Source organism: Octopus bimaculoides, chromosome 3 (genome assembly GCF_001194135.2).
Source record: "Octopus bimaculoides isolate UCB-OBI-ISO-001 chromosome 3, ASM119413v2, whole genome shotgun sequence".
Classification (NCBI taxonomy): Eukaryota; Metazoa; Mollusca; class Cephalopoda; order Octopoda; family Octopodidae; genus Octopus; species Octopus bimaculoides.
This window is the reverse complement of record NC_068983.1, coordinates 62,358,401-62,376,194: the sequence shown is the minus strand read 5'-3', so window position 1 is coordinate 62,376,194 and position 17,794 is coordinate 62,358,401. Positions and strand designations below refer to the sequence as shown.

Below are 17,794 nucleotides of genomic sequence, written 5' to 3'. Positions count from 1 at the left end.
TCCGTAGGTCTTATCAAATACTCTTCCAACAAAAGGCAAGTGGACTCATATGTACTGTTATTGAACATGGAATGTAAAAACCTGAAGTTATGCAATGGAAAATGGAAGACTCCTCTTCCAGAAGCTAAAGTTAAAGAATAATTCTCAGAGTTACTAATTTTTATACATTCACTTATTTCGTCAGCATACCAACTCATAATGTTTATATGTTGTGCGTTTTGTAGTTAAGAAGTGATCACTGGCTAAAAGAACGAAATAAATAGGAAGCGGCTACAATATAATCCATGTTAGAATAGAAGTGGAACCTAGACCATCATTGTAAGGAATTTTATGATAAAGTTCTGCAAAACAAGGATCTGTTAAGAAAAACAAATCATCCGAGAAATATAACTAAAGGTAAGAATATTTAAATAATCATATTGTACATGTCAAATTATTTTTTACTTAATTTTTTGAAACCAAATCTCAACGGGATTAGGTGCGTGAATACGAATTAAAATTCATTTGAATTTAATTGCAACGTTCCATAATTGTGTTTACCAAATCCAGCTATTCGAACTTAGAAGTTCAACGTTTGTCACTTGGTTCGACCATAGTTTATACGTGAATTCACCATTTGAGATTAGAAAGGATTACATTTGTTGTACCTTTGGTATGAAAGGAGAAGGGCATATATTGTTCACACATAAGGATAAGGATGAGATGGATTTTGCATGGTGATTTTGTATCTTGATGTTGTTGAAGGACACTAAATTGACATGTCCTTAGTGTCAGAGTGTTTCAAAGCTTTTGATCATTGAAGCATTCTATATCAGCGTGAAGTGTCATTATTAACCCTTTCCTTTCTATTTCCTAAAGTTAAATTTCAAAGAAATTAAACAAATCATAAAACTATCTTGGCAGTGCTAAATGAATCAGACATCGGCAAAGAAGTTCTATGAAATTTCGTCTAAACAAAGAACTTGATCAGGTCAAAATTCCCAACAATTCCTGTTAGGAAGTTATTCAGCCCATAGGTTCTCCTTAATACCTACATATGCTAGGATTTGCCGAGCTTAAAATATATTCCTTGCATGCATAATAAAATAAATACGGTGTTAAATGCAAAAATTAATGAAGGATGTTTTCGCATACCATCATTGTCATTTTTCTCGAAATCCTACAGTTCCATTTTTCCCAAAATCCTACTGTTCTATTTTTCACGAAACCCTACAGTTGCAGTTCTATGTTGGAAATCATTATCCTAGGATATATAAATCTTGGATGATCCTTATTGAAAAATTACATCGAAGCCCTCACAATAACTGGAAATATATATGTCTTTCAATTATTTTGAGGTCACTGTAGATAGTGAAGACCTAAGATGCAGCTTGTTTAGCTTACACTAAATCAATATTGCCACCCAGTCGTATTTCAGAAGGTCCTTTACAGAAATATTTTGATATCAAATCTAGAATTCATTTAACACATCGACATTCATATAAATACTTCATTTCTAAGGTGACAGAAGACTGAAACGACTGACATTTTACAATTCTAATACTCGGTCTGAGAAACTAACGTCACAATGGCCCTATAAGGCTTAAGTACAGTTAAGGGTAAGGGCTGTGGAAGTTTAACTAATAATCAGTATTGCCAGAAAAGTGAACAAGAAGATTCTAACACATAGACTCACTAATGCAATGATACTATGACAAATTCTACAGAAATCTTTTGTAATTTAGAAGTGAGACTTAAAATCTAGTGAAAATAATACTAAAGAATATCTTTTACATTTAGAGGTACCACAATCAGGAACAAGTGATTCTGAATGTTGGAGGTCAGTTATTAGTGAAATTAAATGTTTTAATACTATTAACCACATCTTCAGTGATGAACTTTTTTGTGCTTTTAATATTTACATATACACTGCCTTTGGATCAAGTTAATCTCCGACCGTCATTAAATATCTTAATCTTGAATATTTACATAGCATCTGGTTTGGAATACATTATTTCTAAACTAAACGTTTTCTTTATCTATTTTGGCACTTCTTCCCCTCCCTAGTACATCAAGAACACTGTATTAGAGCGCCAACCAGTGCCCAGCACGAGCATGACCATTCCTTTTCTCTGCAAGCAAAACCCTTTTCAGTATTACAGAGGTACACAAATCTACGCCTCAACGACAGAATATGACGATGAACATACTGAAAGAGCTTCAGTATATCAATAAAACAGATAGGACGTAAATTCTAATGATGCTCAATGACCAGAATGTCAATGTAGTCTGTTAGTTTCAATGCCGAATAACCGAAGAGTAGCATATGGGAGAGAACCCATGCAACAAGCTTTATTATCAGAGTATTATACTACCTTTCAACTTATATGAAAGATTCGTTGTTTAAGGTTGATTCAACACACGAAATTATTCGTAGGTCCAATGTACTTTTAATTTAAAATGTTCGCAAGCTATCGATTCCAATTCAGTGATTATGTACTTGTCCTATTATGGTAATACTATATTGCAATCAACTTTTATGAATGACTGGTTGTTTAAAGTTGATCAGATGTTAAGGATACTTTTTAGACCTAATACACGATAAATTAAACAAATTACAATCAAACTGAATGGATCTCAACCGTAATAGGTCTGACTAGTTTTCATTCCAAGTCTAATACTTATCATTTTAGTTCTCTATTTTGATGCATTAACTCATCATATAATAATTGAGTGTAATCGTTTTATTTCTCATAAAATAAAATCCGTTGAACGAACCAGAATGTTACTGACAGAATCGGTTGCATGTCGAACAGAATGCTCCTTCTGACTTCACGATCTAAGCTAAATTCCCCCGAAATCGACCTTGCTTTTCAGCCGTTAGGAATCGATAGAATAAGTAACAGCTGAGCACTGAGGTCGATGTGATCGACTAGTCCCCTTCCCCAAAATTTCAGGCCTTGTGCCTATAGTAGAAAGGCTATTTATACAAACCGTTACGCCACCGCCATTAAATCATATAGGTATTTTTAAGCAGGTAAGAAACAGGAGTGGCTGTGTGGTAAGTAGCTTGACTACCAACCACATGGTTCCGGGTTCAGTCCCACTGCGTGGCACCTTGGGCAAGTGTCTTCTACTATAGCCTCGGGCCGACCAAAGCCTTGTGAGTAGATTTGGTAGACGGAAACTGAAAAGAAGCCTGTCGTATATATATGTATGTGTGTGCATATGTTTGTGTGTCTGTGTTTGTCCCTACAACATCGCTTGACAGCCGATGCTGGTATGACTACGTCCCCGTAAGGTAGCGGTTCGGCAAAAGAAACCGATAGAATAAGTCATGGGGTCGATTTGCTCGACTAAAGGCGGTGCTCCAGCATAGCCGCAGTCAAATGACTGAAACAAGTAAAAGAGAAGAGTTTCTACTTTTACTTTATGCAAAATTTCTAGCTCAATTCAGTTTTAAATTAAGTCACGTTTTCACGTTAGACCACAAAAGCAAATGAACATTATATTAGGATTGCGTATCGGGGGACGAGTACTTAGTGAATTTACGTGATGTTTTAACTTTTAGGTTTCGTGTTTCTAGGTTAGGTTTGATATAAAATCGAGATCAATAGGGAAATGCCTACTCATTTGTTTAATAATTTACCATTTCAAAGCTATCATTCCCAGTGTTTATCTTTTAAATGTCTCAAACAAGACAGGTCGGTTAGCAGGCAAATATTAAGCTTTATGTAAAATGATAAACAGTGGGACTCTTGCATTCATTTCCCATATCAACACACCATGCCCGCTGATATATACGCTCTTGAATTCATTAAAAAAAAATTATAAATCGATAAGATAGATTAAGCGCCCCTTCGTAAAATATGCTACAGGCACGCTTTAGTTTAACTTGTTTAATATTTTTTTTTCCAATGCTTATATGAATGTATACATTTATTTTGAGTAACGATATAGAAATTATCTTCTACCATATGGCACGAACTGCTAGAAATAGCAGCTATATTTCCATCAAAACACACCCTACTACTTCAGATGAAGATCATTTGATAATGAGGTCCTGGGCACACACTACCTAATTTTAAAAAATGGGATGGTTACGGTAGGAATTTTTTTTCATCATAGCTCGGCTCAATCGAGAGTGATCGGTGATACCGAAACTACAACAAACCTTCAAGACAGCGAAAAAACTTCTATGCAGGCTCTCCACTTAGAACAAACAGTTAAATGTTCTCTACACTCATCTTTAAAAAGAAAAGGACAGGTTAGATAATTTAGTACTAGATATCGTAAAAGATGGTATAGTCACGACTGGAATGACATTAACTATCAACATACCATACACGATCAGAATTAACTAGCAACGAACATGTGCTCTAAAACAAAATTATGTTCCGGTCGCGCATGTCATTTAGTAACGCTTTAACCGGTGTTTCATCTTAATCTATACAAACTTCGTTATTGTATTTATAAAATAATCGGCATGTGTTAAATACAGATTTTTACGAAGTATATCTAATCCTTCAATAACCGTGAGTAGTAGAACACTGGCTCTTTATTACATATGTCAGGTTTGAGTGGATATGAGACTTATTTACTACATAATTCACCCTTTTATTATAGGTTAGGTACTTCTACGTGTTGAACACGTGGAGTAAACACTAGAGTTGTCTCAGTTTCACTCAGCATAGATTTTCTTCTTGTCATAATTCTCTTTCATTCATTGTTTTCTTATGTTCTTTACAAATATATGTTTTTCTTTTCACGTGTTTATTATTTATAACGCCACGTCATTACCGAACATTGGGTGTTCGGAATTGATTGAGTTACACTCCTGGTATTAACTTTCGATTTCCTCCAAACTAACTAGAGAGCCAATATGTGGTCGCTCGAGCTCCTTGAAATAGCTACCAAAAAATCGCCCTCATACTATACCTGGCCGCCTTGAAAAAAAGGAAACAGTGGATAATGCAGTCTTTGATACATAATGCTCAACTGTCGGGACGTGATGGCCACAGTTGGGACGCTCACAGATATGCTCTGTCAGGGCTGATTTGCTTTAAAACATCTAGAATTTCTAACAGTCCGTTCTATTTAATTGCAGGCAATCTTTCATTTTTCTGAGAGTCAAATCGAAACATAGCCTAATTGCAATTAAGCACCATTAAATTATAAAAATTGTTGGGTGTGTTTGCTCTGAATGTTTAAGATGTAGGGAGGAGGATGTGCCGATCGTAGCATTTAACTGGTTCGAGAAATGTACATTTATACCAGAGTATTTTATGCTATTCTAGCTATATATGTGTTATTATTTTATTACTTCGACACCAAATCTTAATACTAATAAGAGTATTTAATAAATGAATCGACTCGCCAGTTCTGAAACTGGAATCTCATCACTTAGGTTGAAAAATGTCATTGGGAAAGACATGAATCTGATACTTATCCACTACAAGATTACAAATTGTTTTTGGTATTTGCGTATGTTGTCTGAGGCTGGTGACTGTGAAAAGAAAATAATTTTAAAACAACGAGAAATTATAAATAAATTATGTGTTTAAAGGGTTATTTAGATGAATTGCTGGACTGATTAGTCTGTGTTCTAGTCAGTTTCTCATAGAACTGCTTTATTATGGTTAATATATATAATCATCGTTTCATATCAGCTTACCGTGACAGATTTGCAAGTCAAATCAACTATTTTGTCTTATGTCGTCTTTGAGACTCAAATTTTAAGATCTGACCTCACAACTTGCCTTCCTCCATCACCGCAATGGCACCATCCACCATCACTAATTACTTAGTATAACTTGAAAATAATAAAAAGAAACATTCTCAACTCTAAAATAGAATTAATACATTTTATTAAAGCTTAGGTATTTGTGTTTCAAAGATTCATCAAAAATGCCAATTGCGCAGTCAGCTATGGAACACTTAGATTCCATTGTTTAGACATGATTCCAGCGTTTAGACATGATTCCAGCAACAGATATTTTCTTAAACCCCAGAAGCTCCTGCCTAGAATTTTAGTCTTTACATCAATCATAACAATGGCATATAACAATGTTTCCCAATCTATTTTCCTCCACACCCCAAAATAACTTTCCAGAAAGAAGGTATACTCCACTGGTGGTTGGAAAACTTTCTTTACAGAAATACCTGCACTAGTGTATTAGAATAGTGCTATATTGTAGCAAACAGTCATCACATAGTATGCGTGGTTGGAGGGATTGGTTTGGCTAGGCTGAATATAGGTGTAGTTTGTTTGTGGTGGAGAAAAATTTGGGATCCCAGGCTTCACGTTGGAAATCACTTGTATATAACCTTTCTTTTTTCTTTATGATACATTCTATGAATGAAGAACATTGTTGGTTGTTTTTAATGGGCCAATCACTAGTTCACTACACTTTTGATGAAAGTGACAGCAGTGCTTGTTGTAACTCAGCCAGAATAAATACCACAAGGTATTTGTATCTGCTCTAATTTTATTAGTTTTCTCACCATTATACATCTGCAAAATACACACACTCAGTTATATTGCAACTTTCCACTTGAGTTTTTTCTTCTATGTGGTTGTTGATGATGATGAATGCCTTAAACAACGCAAGTCTATGGTAGATGACATTTATTTGCTCAATACACAACTCTGTAAGATCAAACCTGGAACCAAGCAGTTGTAAAACAAATGTCAGGACCACATAATCATGTGGGCACAAAGTTCTGGATGTATTTTGTCTTTCATTCTGCATTGAGAACTTTGCTTGAACCATCTTAAGTAGACAGGTATACTGCGACAAAATGCAGAAACTGGCTGCTACTGTGAAAGACAAGAGAAATTGAATAAAAATAATCTTATATTTGAAATTTACTCTAAATAAATCATTAAAAATATTGGAAAAAAAAACCATGAAACCAAGGCATAGAAGGTAGCCTTTTCTGTTCAATGGGCATCAGACTAAAGGTATTGGTGATAAATGTGCGATATACTGAAAATATATTCTGGGAAAAACAGGACTCTCATTCAGTTGGTATGTTGTCTTCAGAAGTAAAAGATTCTAAGAAATTCCTTTAGATTAAGAAAATTAATAACTTTTAAGTTAAATATGAAAATAAAGAATGAGTGATGGAAACAACATTTCCATATTGTTTCAGAATTTTTTGCATACTGGTGAACATAGAATTGGGTCTAACAGACAGCTTTATTGCTTTTCTCTGTGCTTGAAGACTTATTTCTTGCTAAAGTTATTACATTTGCTTCATGAAAAAATAAGCAATTCCCTATTTAGGGTAGTCAAAAGCTCTGTTCCCTCTAATGCAACATAATGTCTAATTTGACCAGTTCCAATTGTTGTCTCTAGTAATTTTCTTTCTCTTACAGCTGGTATTAAACTGTGATATCTTAAAATGACTCGCAAGAAAATTGATAACCGTATCAAAACACTAATTGAGAATGGTGTGGCTAAAAAACATCGCACTATGTTTGTTGTTGTTGCTGACCAAGGACATGACCAGGTATAATGTTTCATATTTATTCTCTCTCTCTCTCTTATCCCTAAGTAAAAATACTCGGTACAAAATATAGGGCATATGTATTTTGGGCAAAAAGGTTATCCTAAAACTCCGAAGCTAACAATTTGAGGGTTACACCTGAAACTTAATCTTTAATCAGTCACAGCTGAAGTATGTCTTCTTTATCCTGATTTGCTGTCTCACTTTAATCATCATTTTTCATGTCCTCATTTTCTGTATTTGCATGGGAATTGTTCAGGCAGTTTTTATGATTAGATACATTTCCTGTTACCAACTCCGATTTTTCGAGAAGATACTTTTTATTCTACTGGATGTGTTATATATGATGAACACAAACATCATGCTCAAGAATTCTCAGTATAAACATGGGCAGGCAAACATGCAAGCATGTATGTTATGTGTCATCATCGTTTAACGTCCGCTTTCCAGGTCTTCGCAAGCTGAGTTTAGTGTCCAATGAAGGAAGGTTGGCATGGGTGCTAGTCGTCGAATTTGGTTCAATTTCGATTTCACTTGCCTCAACAGGTCTTCACAAGCAGGGTTTTGTGTCCAAAGAAGGAAAGGTACGCATAAGTGGGCTGGCTACACTCCTAGTAAAGGCCACGGGTTATAGTCTCACTTGTCTTGCCGGGTCTTCTCATGCACAGCATATTTCCAAAGGTCTTGGTGACTAGTCATTGCCTTGGTGAGGCCTAATGTTCGAAGGCAGTGCTTCACCACCTCATCCCAGGTCTTCCTGGGTCTACCTCTTCTACAGGTACTCTCAACCGCTAGGCTGTGGCACTTTTTCACACAGCTATCCTCATCCATATATCTATAGTATGTATGTGTCTGCATATGTTACATTGTCTTGACATTGATAGTTGTAAACAAACATCACCATTATACAACAAGTAGTGCCCTTTGTTCCCACTCTTTTGTGAAAATATGCTAGGCTATAGGGAAATATCTTACTTGGACACAACCTTGTGTTGGTTACAGGAAAAATATCTGTCCATAGAAAACCTGTCTCAATGAATTCTACCCAGTTCCCATGAGCATAGAATTGTAGACATAAATATGACGATGATTGTGAAGAATACTTGATATAATATTGATCCATTTCCTGTTCCAGATTGTTGTACTCCATCATATGTTAACAAAGGCAGAGGTAAAAGCCAGACCTTCTGTGTTGTGGTGTTATAAAAAGGAACTTGGTTTCTCTTCGTAAGTAATTTTGCACTTTAACCCATTCAATAATAACTCATCTGAGACTCTGATAGGATCATCATCATCATCATCGTTTAACATCCGCTTTCCATGCTAGCATGGGTTGGACGATTTGACTGAGGACTGGTGCAACCGGATGGCTACACCAGGCTCCAATCTAATCTATAATAGAAAACCTCTCATCTTCAATTGTTTGTTTAAATAAAGACTTTCCATTTTCATTTAAGCAAAATCCTTTTTCTTAAGTGATCTCTCAAACACCAGATTAATATCGGTTCTTGGTTTAGGCACAAGGCCAACAATATTACGTGGAGGGAATTGATTACATCAACCCCAATGTACTTTACTGGTACTTTATCAGCCTTGAAAGGGCAAAAGAGAAAGTTAACTTCAACAGGATTTGAACACGGAATATAAAGCGCTGGAACAAATACTTCCAAGCATTTGTTCCAACACTAATAATTCTGCCATTTTGCCTCTTTAAAGCACCAGATTAATGATAAAATCAAGAATTGTGTTATCAAAGCCTTCTAAGTTCTTGATTATTTTCAAAATTAATTGGAACAGATAAGCTGTGTATTTCATTTAAAATATAGTCACAAAATGGTTAATTTCCTCACACTGTAAGGGAAGAATGAAATTTAACTTAGCTGTTTGCACTAAGAAGCAAGTCCTTAAAATCCTTGAAAACACATTGGATGGATTTGTGGGTCTTTGTATATTGAAGCAGTTCTTACAAATTGGATGCTTACTAATCACTCAACTTTTGAAATGCAAGAGGAAGTTGTTACATCAACCAGGTAGACTATGGCAAGCAGCTTCCACTAATACCCTCTCCCTTTCCAACCCTGTGCCTATGCTAGAAATAATTACTACTTCATAAATGAAGGAATGTCTGCTTTATCTGGTAGAAATAAGTAGCAGTCAAATCTTCTGTTTAATCACATTGTTCTGCCTTAAATGAAGGACACATTTGATAATGTAGTCCTTAATATAAACTGCATGGAAAAGAGGGAATAAAATGTTTGTGTTTAGAATACCTCTGATAAAACTGATCTGGGTTTAAACAGCAGTAGCATTATTGTATATTTAAATATTATCTATTTTCTTTACACACTATATATGCCCGAATTACCAAGAGATACAAATGTTATTTCTCAGAACTAGATATGTTGATTTGCTGATGTTATTGTAATTTTGGATTTCTCACATCATATTTGACCACCTTTTTGAATTCAGTGTTCTTATCACTCATGGACATGCTTCTAGCATAAAAAAAAAAAAAAACAGCACTCATGGTTTTTGGAAACATTTTTTCTCTCCTGACATGCCTACTTGCCCTTTTCTTTTCTCAACTTTTCCACTTTTCTGTGTTTTTGTTTTATTCTTTGTACTATGCATGCACTTGCTTATCATTGCAGACTTTTTTACTTGACTTATTGCTGCTTTGTGCCTCCTTTTTTTACCATTTTCTGACAGTGCTCCTGAGCACTGGATACAATTTTAGCTGTTCTGTTATAGACATGTTTCATTAATAATTAAATCAATCACTTTCACTCAAGCACTCCTTTTCTTGCCACCTATAGTGTGTTCACTACCATAGACTTTGCACTAACCACTACACACACCATGAGTATGCAATTACTTTCAAAAGGAACTCAAACTGCGTTAATTACACTGATCTCAGTTGTAGACTACATGTTGTTTAATTATTAAACTTGGTTGTTCATCTATCACAGTGATCATCTACATTTAACATCTGCTTTTCATGCTAGAATGGGTTATAAACCATTTCAGTACACATAACCTTGTTCTTTGAGTTCTTATAAAGTTCTCAGTATTTATTAATCTTGTTTGTCTTACAGACATGGTCACAAGAAACGTATGCGCAAGATGCAAAAAAAGATAAAGGCTGGTCGTATTGCAACAATGTCTGAGAAAGATGCTGATGCTTTTGAGTTGTTCTTGGCATCAACCAACATCCGTTACTGTTATTACAAGGAGACTCATAAAATTCTTGGCAACACTTATGGCATGTGTGTTCTTCAGGTAATCACTTTTTTCTTCTTTTGTAAAGATCATTACGTCACTTCTTGAAAGAATTTGTCAAATGTTTGAAACATGGATATAGCCCAGGTGTTGGAAAAATTAGAAAATATAAAATTAATCTATACGATTAGCAATGAAATTTCTATATGATAAGTAATGGAATATGCCATATAATATCAGACTATATTAGAGCTCAACAAATTCAGGATTCTAGATAAATGCTCTGCATCCAGTAGTTTTGTTTATAACATACATTTGTAAAGAATATTCTCACTGGGCTTTAGATGCTGGAGCTAAATCAATAGACTGATCTGTGGTTCCTTATGTGACATTTTGTTTAGGATGCTGCTGACTTTGACTGAAGATTGTTTCTGGCAATCCATTCATTTTTCTGTGTCTTTGGGGCTACTGTTGAGCTGTCTGGTGTTGTACAATGATAACTGTAATCTTCTGTTATGGTTGATAAAGGTTTAACCCTTTTGATACCACCACACCTGCAACTGACCTGGTTCTATGAAGCAAACTAATTTTTTTTGAATGATCTAAATCAAAACCTTCTATCAGTACTTTATGTTAATCTTATGTTTCAGGCATCAGCTTTATAATGACAGTTATTTTACTAAGTTTTTTTTATATTAATTTTGAAATTAAAACAAAACAGATGTTGGCTGTTTCAACCAAATTATGGTAACAAAAGGGTTTATCCAGTAGCATTAACACCAACAATGGTGACCATAATTTAATGCTCTATGTATTATTTTCTCAGGATTTTGAAGCCTTGACTCCAAATCTTTTGGCTCGTACTGTAGAAACTGTTGAAGGAGGTGGCTTAATTGTGATCTTACTGCGAACAATGAACTCTTTAAAACAGCTGTACACAATGACAATGGTAAGTGCACATATACACTTCTTACGGTTGCTTCATGTATCTACCCTGGGGAAAGGGATACTTTTTTTCTTTTTGTTTTTCTTGTTGTAAGTATTGTCTTTTAGAAGTGCATTCCGTAGTTTCTAGAGCTTAATGTTATTGCAAATGTCTGTGTTTATCTCTAATTATCTGTTTATACAACCTATAGACATACAACAACAAGGGTGGGCTATAAAGCATTGTACTTAAGTGTGTGTGTTTGTAAATGTCCATGTCCACGTAATGTATAATGCAACAAAAACACTACTTTAGTAACATTATATGCTTTGATTTCCTGTCAACAGGATGTTCATTCAAGATTCAGGACAGAATCACATCAAGATGTCACAGGTCGCTTTAATGAAAGGTATTCTATGCTCTTTACTTTGTAAATGTGTCTATATGTCTTAGAGAAATCTTTTGTTATCCAATAAGATAATTACCAATTCACTAATTATTCTTTATCTGGCTGTTTGTCTGTCTCTATCATCATGCCTGTTTTCCATGCTGGCATGGATTGGATGGTTTGATTGAAAACTGGTACGCCGGGTAGCTGCACCAGGTTCCAATCTGATTTGGCATGGTTTCTATGGCTGGATGCCCTTCCTAACACCAACCACTCCAAGAGCTTTTTTCATTCTACCGACATGGTTGCCATTGATGTGATACTGGCATCGGCCATTACTATACTCTCACTTAGCTTGGCAGGTTTTCTCAAGCACGGTATATTATGAAAGGTCTTGGTCACCTGTCACTGCCTCCGTGAGGCCCAACACTTGAACATTGCTTTTTACATGCCATTTACATGGGTACCAGTCACACAGCACTGGCATCAGCCATGACTACGATTCCACTTGGTTCGACAGGTCTTCTTAAGCACAACATATTGCCCAACATTCAAAGGATGCTTTTTACATGCCAGTTACACGACACTGGCGTCAGCCACAACTATGATCTCACTTGGCTTGACAAGCCTTCTCAAGCATGGCTTATTGCCAAAGGTTTCACTCCCTTGGCATTGCCTCCACGACGCCCAACATTCGAAGATCATACTTCACCACTTTGTCCCATGTCTTCCTGGGTCTACCTCTTTCACAGGTTCCCTCCACTGTTAGAAAGTGGCACTTCTTTACACAGCTGTCCTCATCCATATGCATCACATGACCATACCAGCACAGTCTCTCTTGCACACCATATCTGATGCCTCTTATGTCCAACTTTTCTCTCTGGACATTTACACTCTGTTGTGCATACACGCTGACATTACACATTCAGCAAAGCACACTAGCTTCATTTCTTACAAGCCTACTCATTGTCCTTGGTGGTCACAGCCCATGTTTCACTGCTATGTAGCATGGCTGTTCACACACCATCATCATACAATCTGCCTTTCACTCTGAGAGAAAGATCCTTTGTTAGCAGTAGAGGCAGAAGCTCTCTGTACTTTGCCCAGCCTATTCTTATTCTAGCAGCTATGCTCTCGGAGCATCCACCCCTGCTACTGACTTGGTTGCATAGGTAACGGAAGCTATCAACTACTAGTTTTCCCCCCTGGCATTTGACGGAGTCTATTATCTGCACATTTTTAGTGTTAATTGTACCTAAACACCTTCCAAACACAAAAATTATTTTCCCTGTTAACTTTCATTTGATATTGCTGCACCTCTTATGCGTCCATAACTTACACTGGATACATGTTATGGAGTTTCTACCTATGCTTTTTCTACAGATCAAGCAGGCCATCTACCTGAGTGGATTTGTGATTTGTTTGCTCTCCTACTTACCAAGATTTTGGTTTTTGCTTTGATTCTAGGCCTTACTTCCATATCTGAAATTTCTCTCTCTATAGTTATATATGTGTGTATGTATTATTTTTGGACTCAGTGCAGGAAAATATCATGTGGACCACTTCCTGCTGCTTTCTGTTTCAATTGAATCTTCTAAGTAATTTAGAGAGATTTTGCTTAAGATTCAAAGTGTGGGATATTACTTTGAAAGACAGATACAGAGACAACAGTCAAAAATTACAGTTTCCCAATCACCTCTCTCTTTGTTTATCTTATCAACTTGTTTGTTATTTTTTTAATGAAGAAACTATGTATGTTAGGTTGCTCTGAGAAGAGGATCTGAAAAATGTTTGATATTTCTCACTTCATAATTTGCTTTTACTGTATTGGCTCTTACTGTCACATATCACTATTGATTCCCTTCAGTTCTAGAAATCATGGATCATTAATAAATGAATCAGTAAGACTATGTATATATTTGTTGCATTGCTTTTCCTTAACCATTATTGTTCTTTTGTCTAGATTTCTGCTGTCTCTTACCACATGCAGTCAGTGTTTGGTCATTGACAACCAATACAACATCTTACCTTTGTCATCTCTAACATCTACTGTCACTCCATTGCCTAAGTTGTCCAAGGTAATTCATATTTGTTTCCTACTTTACCTCTTCACTTGATGCCATCACTGTGTCTTCCTCTTTCGTTTATTTCATTATGAATTACAGCTGCATATACCTAAGTCCTTCGATAACTAATGTGATAGATTTATAACTATCACAATTAGGTAATTAACCACAGTAATTTTCCACAGTACTAGCTGTGATGCTTAATTAATGTAACTAATTGTCTAACTTTTATTTGCTATTTGGTTGTAGCTGGCATTGGCCTGCCCAATGTATTAGCCAAATTTACCTCAGCTAATATCATAATGTCTTAATAACAGGGACCACATGCTTAAAATCTTAACTTTAGAACATAAACTATCATGAAGATAAAATAGTTTTAGCTAAAGCACTCATTAATTAGTTCCATTTAGTTAGCTACTACTTTATAAGTTTATCTAAGGCAAGTTAGTCAAGGATAAGAGCTCAGAAGGCATACACGGTTGACAGATCATGAATACTGTCTCTTCAAGAAATTAAGTGTACAATCAATCACAAACATATAGCTACTTCAGTTCAACATCATGATAAGTACAACACTGGAAGACCAAGACCTTTTCTTGCATTTTCAAGGTAAGCACAAATCTCACAAAAATAGCAACATTGCATGGGTTTAAAATTTTCATGCTGGATTGCTAAGAATCTTTAATTCTTGAAGAATTAGGTTGTAACATAGCCAAATCTAACTTGTTTGATTACCCATTTCTGTTATCATTATTGCTAAAATATTGAGATATATCAAAGGTGGCTATATAGTGAATTGGATGTATAAAACTGACTTCTCTATACCTCACATACCTTGATTGTTACTATACCAACCCGTTCATGATTACTTCATGAACAAGTAATAGAGCCTCTTCATAACCATGCAACTTGCTTGTAGTTCAGTTTCCCTCACATCATATCTCACAATCCAATACAAAAAAAAAAAAACACTCCATAACATGACTGCCACACATAACCAAACTAATAAATTACCATCTTGTACATTTCTATATGGTGCTTGGTCTCTAGAGGTCAACAACTGAGCTTTGTTTGTCTCATTATTATTTTTATTTTTCAGGAAGAATCTCTCACTCAATCTGAACGTGAATTGGTAGCTTTAAAAGAATCCTTGCAGGATACACAACCTGTTGGTGCAATCATCAATTGTGCCCGAACTTTAGATCAAGTAAGAATTTTTTTCTGCTATTTAATCTACTTAAGATTATGTCATAAATGTCCTTTAAAAGCAGATTATGTCATAAATGTCCTTTGAAAGCAGATTATGTCCTAAACGTCTTTAGAAACTGCAGGGACTGTACTAATCTATAGTGTTGGAAAGCAACTTCTGACTGAGTTAGTAAGGCATTACACTTTCTGTTTAAGAATTAATGGTTCGTGTACCTTCATTGGTACTTGGTCACTAGTTCTGATACTTCAATTTTAAAACTATGAAACAAGCTAGTAAAATATTTCATCTAATCTAGAAGTATGATCCCATATCAAATGGGTTGTAGACCTTCTCCATCTTCTCTGAAAACTTCACATATTTAGATAGGTAAGTGGAATTAGCTGTATGTAGAGGCTTTTCTGTGAGTCCAGCATTTTCACTAATGTGTTCTGAGGCAAGGTACATAACTCTGAATGGTCGGATGGCTAGAATCTAATGACTTTTAAAAACGTTGCTAAAATACACAAATATTTTTATCACTTCTCATAATTAACTGAGGGACAAGAGTAGAACCTGCTTTCAGAAATACTGACACAGGAATATGCTTTACGAAGTAACAGAATAGCGCACCAAAGCTTAGGTTCATGCAATCCTGGAATCAGTACTGTAATACATCTTTTGAAACTGTCATCAGTTTACAATTTCAAGTTGTTTATTAGATTATTATATTTTTTGTTGAGCTTTTTGGAAAGATATTTGGAAGGATGAAAAAGAATAGAAATTGAACATTATGCTTATTGGTGTCATGTTATATGTTGTAGAAAAATATACTGGAATGTTGCAAAGACTTCTGATTCATTCTTTATGTCGAAGAATGATAAAAAATATATATTTTAAAGGGAAGTATTCCCTTCAAAGTTTCCATATTTGACAAATATCTTTCAAAGTTAATGATATTTGTTTTACTCTTCAACACCCTTTCTTGAGTTCTTAGAACAACATATCTTGCAATGATCATGGCTTGAAATATGTAGGTGCAGGTGTGGCTGTGTGGTTAAGAAGCTTGCTTTCCGACCATTTGGTTTTGGGCTCAGTCGTACTGTGTAGCACCATGGACAAGTGCCTTCTGTAAGTGGATTTGGTTGACAGAAACTGAAAGAAGCCTATCATATATATGTTCATGTGTGTGTGTACCGTTCTCTTAATATCGCATGATGACAAGAACAGGCATTACTGTTATACAAGAAGTACACATCCAGTCTTTCATGAGAAACATGTCTGGCCAAAGGGAAAGATTACCTCATTTAATAACAGGTGAGTGTTAGCAAGGGGAAGTGCATCCTGCTATAGGATATTTCTCTCAATTTCGTCTGACCCATGCAAGCATGGAGAGATACAGGTGTTAAATGATGATGGTTCTCGTTTTGATTTCAATGCAGTCATTTTGTTTCTTCATTTTTCAGCCTAAAGGACTAAACTTTATGGTCATGTCAGAGATTAAAGGATTACTGAAGTATATATTTTGTTATTTTACAGGCTAAAGGACTCTTAAAGTTTATAGACTCAGTGTCTGAGAAGACTTTACGGAATACAGTTGTGATGACAGCAGCTCGTGGCCGAGGAAAATCAGCTGCACTAGGCCTTGCCATGGCTACAGCAGTGGGATTTGGGTAAGTTTTTATAAGTGTGTGGCTCAAGGTCAGTGCTTATCTATCTTAGTAACTAAGGTGCACATACATGGAAAGTTAAGGAAACTTAAATTTTAAACTTAGAAAATTATTGCTTTTGTTGATTTATTAATGATCTTTGTATAATAAAATAATGAATAATGTTGTTCAAGATATTGAAATTTGGACACAAGGCCAGCAATTTTGGGAGTAGGTAGTCTACATTGACCTCAGTGCTCAACTGGTATTTATTTTATCAACCCTGAAAAGGTGAAAGGTAAAGTCAATCTCAATGAAATTTGAACTCAGAACATAAAGACAGATGAAATGCTGCTAAACATTTTGCTCAGCTTGCTGTCTTTGGATTTTGAAATATTAATATGAATTTTGTAAATCCTTATGTTGTATTCTAAAATATCCATGATGCACTTAATATCCAATGCAGTGCATCATTTGAGAGGTTAATTCTATGACTTTTCAGCTGTTTACTTAACATTATTAATGTCTTGTAATGAATTAATCATCATCATCATCATCGTTTAACGTCCGCCTTCCATGCTAGCATGGGTTGGACGATTTGACTGAGGACTGGTGAAACCGGATGGCAACACCAGGCTCCAATCTAATTTGGCAGAGTTTCTACAGCTGGATGCCCTTCCTAACGCCAACCACTCAGAGAGTGTAGTGGATGCTTTTACGTGTCACCCGCACGAAAATGGCCACGCTCGAAATGGTGTCTTTTATGTGCCACCCGCACAAGAGCCAGTCCAGGGGCACTGGCAACGATCTCGCTCGAAAACCCTACAAAGGCCAGTCAGGTGGTATATATATATATATATATATATATAT

At 35.6% G+C, this 17,794-nt stretch overlaps 1 protein-coding gene across 2 annotated transcripts in view; it reads left to right on the top strand.

Annotated features, from left to right (window-relative positions):
• The first annotated feature begins 219 nt into the window (after positions 1-219).
• Positions 220-17,794, top strand: part of LOC106873658 (RNA cytidine acetyltransferase) — a 47,843-nt gene continuing 30,268 nt past the window's right edge. Inside the window, exons 1-9 of one of the 2 annotated variants that reach the window (XM_052966197.1) lie at positions 220-396; positions 7,361-7,494; positions 8,627-8,718; positions 10,587-10,770; positions 11,537-11,659; positions 11,983-12,044; positions 13,987-14,101; positions 15,189-15,296; positions 16,815-16,948. In XM_052966197.1, the coding sequence (XP_052822157.1) occupies positions 7,387-7,494; positions 8,627-8,718; positions 10,587-10,770; positions 11,537-11,659; positions 11,983-12,044; positions 13,987-14,101; positions 15,189-15,296; positions 16,815-16,948 (926 nt within the window). In that variant the 5' untranslated portion in view covers positions 220-396; positions 7,361-7,386. Of the gene's footprint in view, positions 397-4,377; positions 4,515-7,360; positions 7,495-8,626; positions 8,719-10,586; positions 10,771-11,536; positions 11,660-11,982; positions 12,045-13,986; positions 14,102-15,188; positions 15,297-16,814; positions 16,949-17,794 lie in introns of those variants that run through there. The other variant, XM_014921109.2, reaches the window with a different exon arrangement.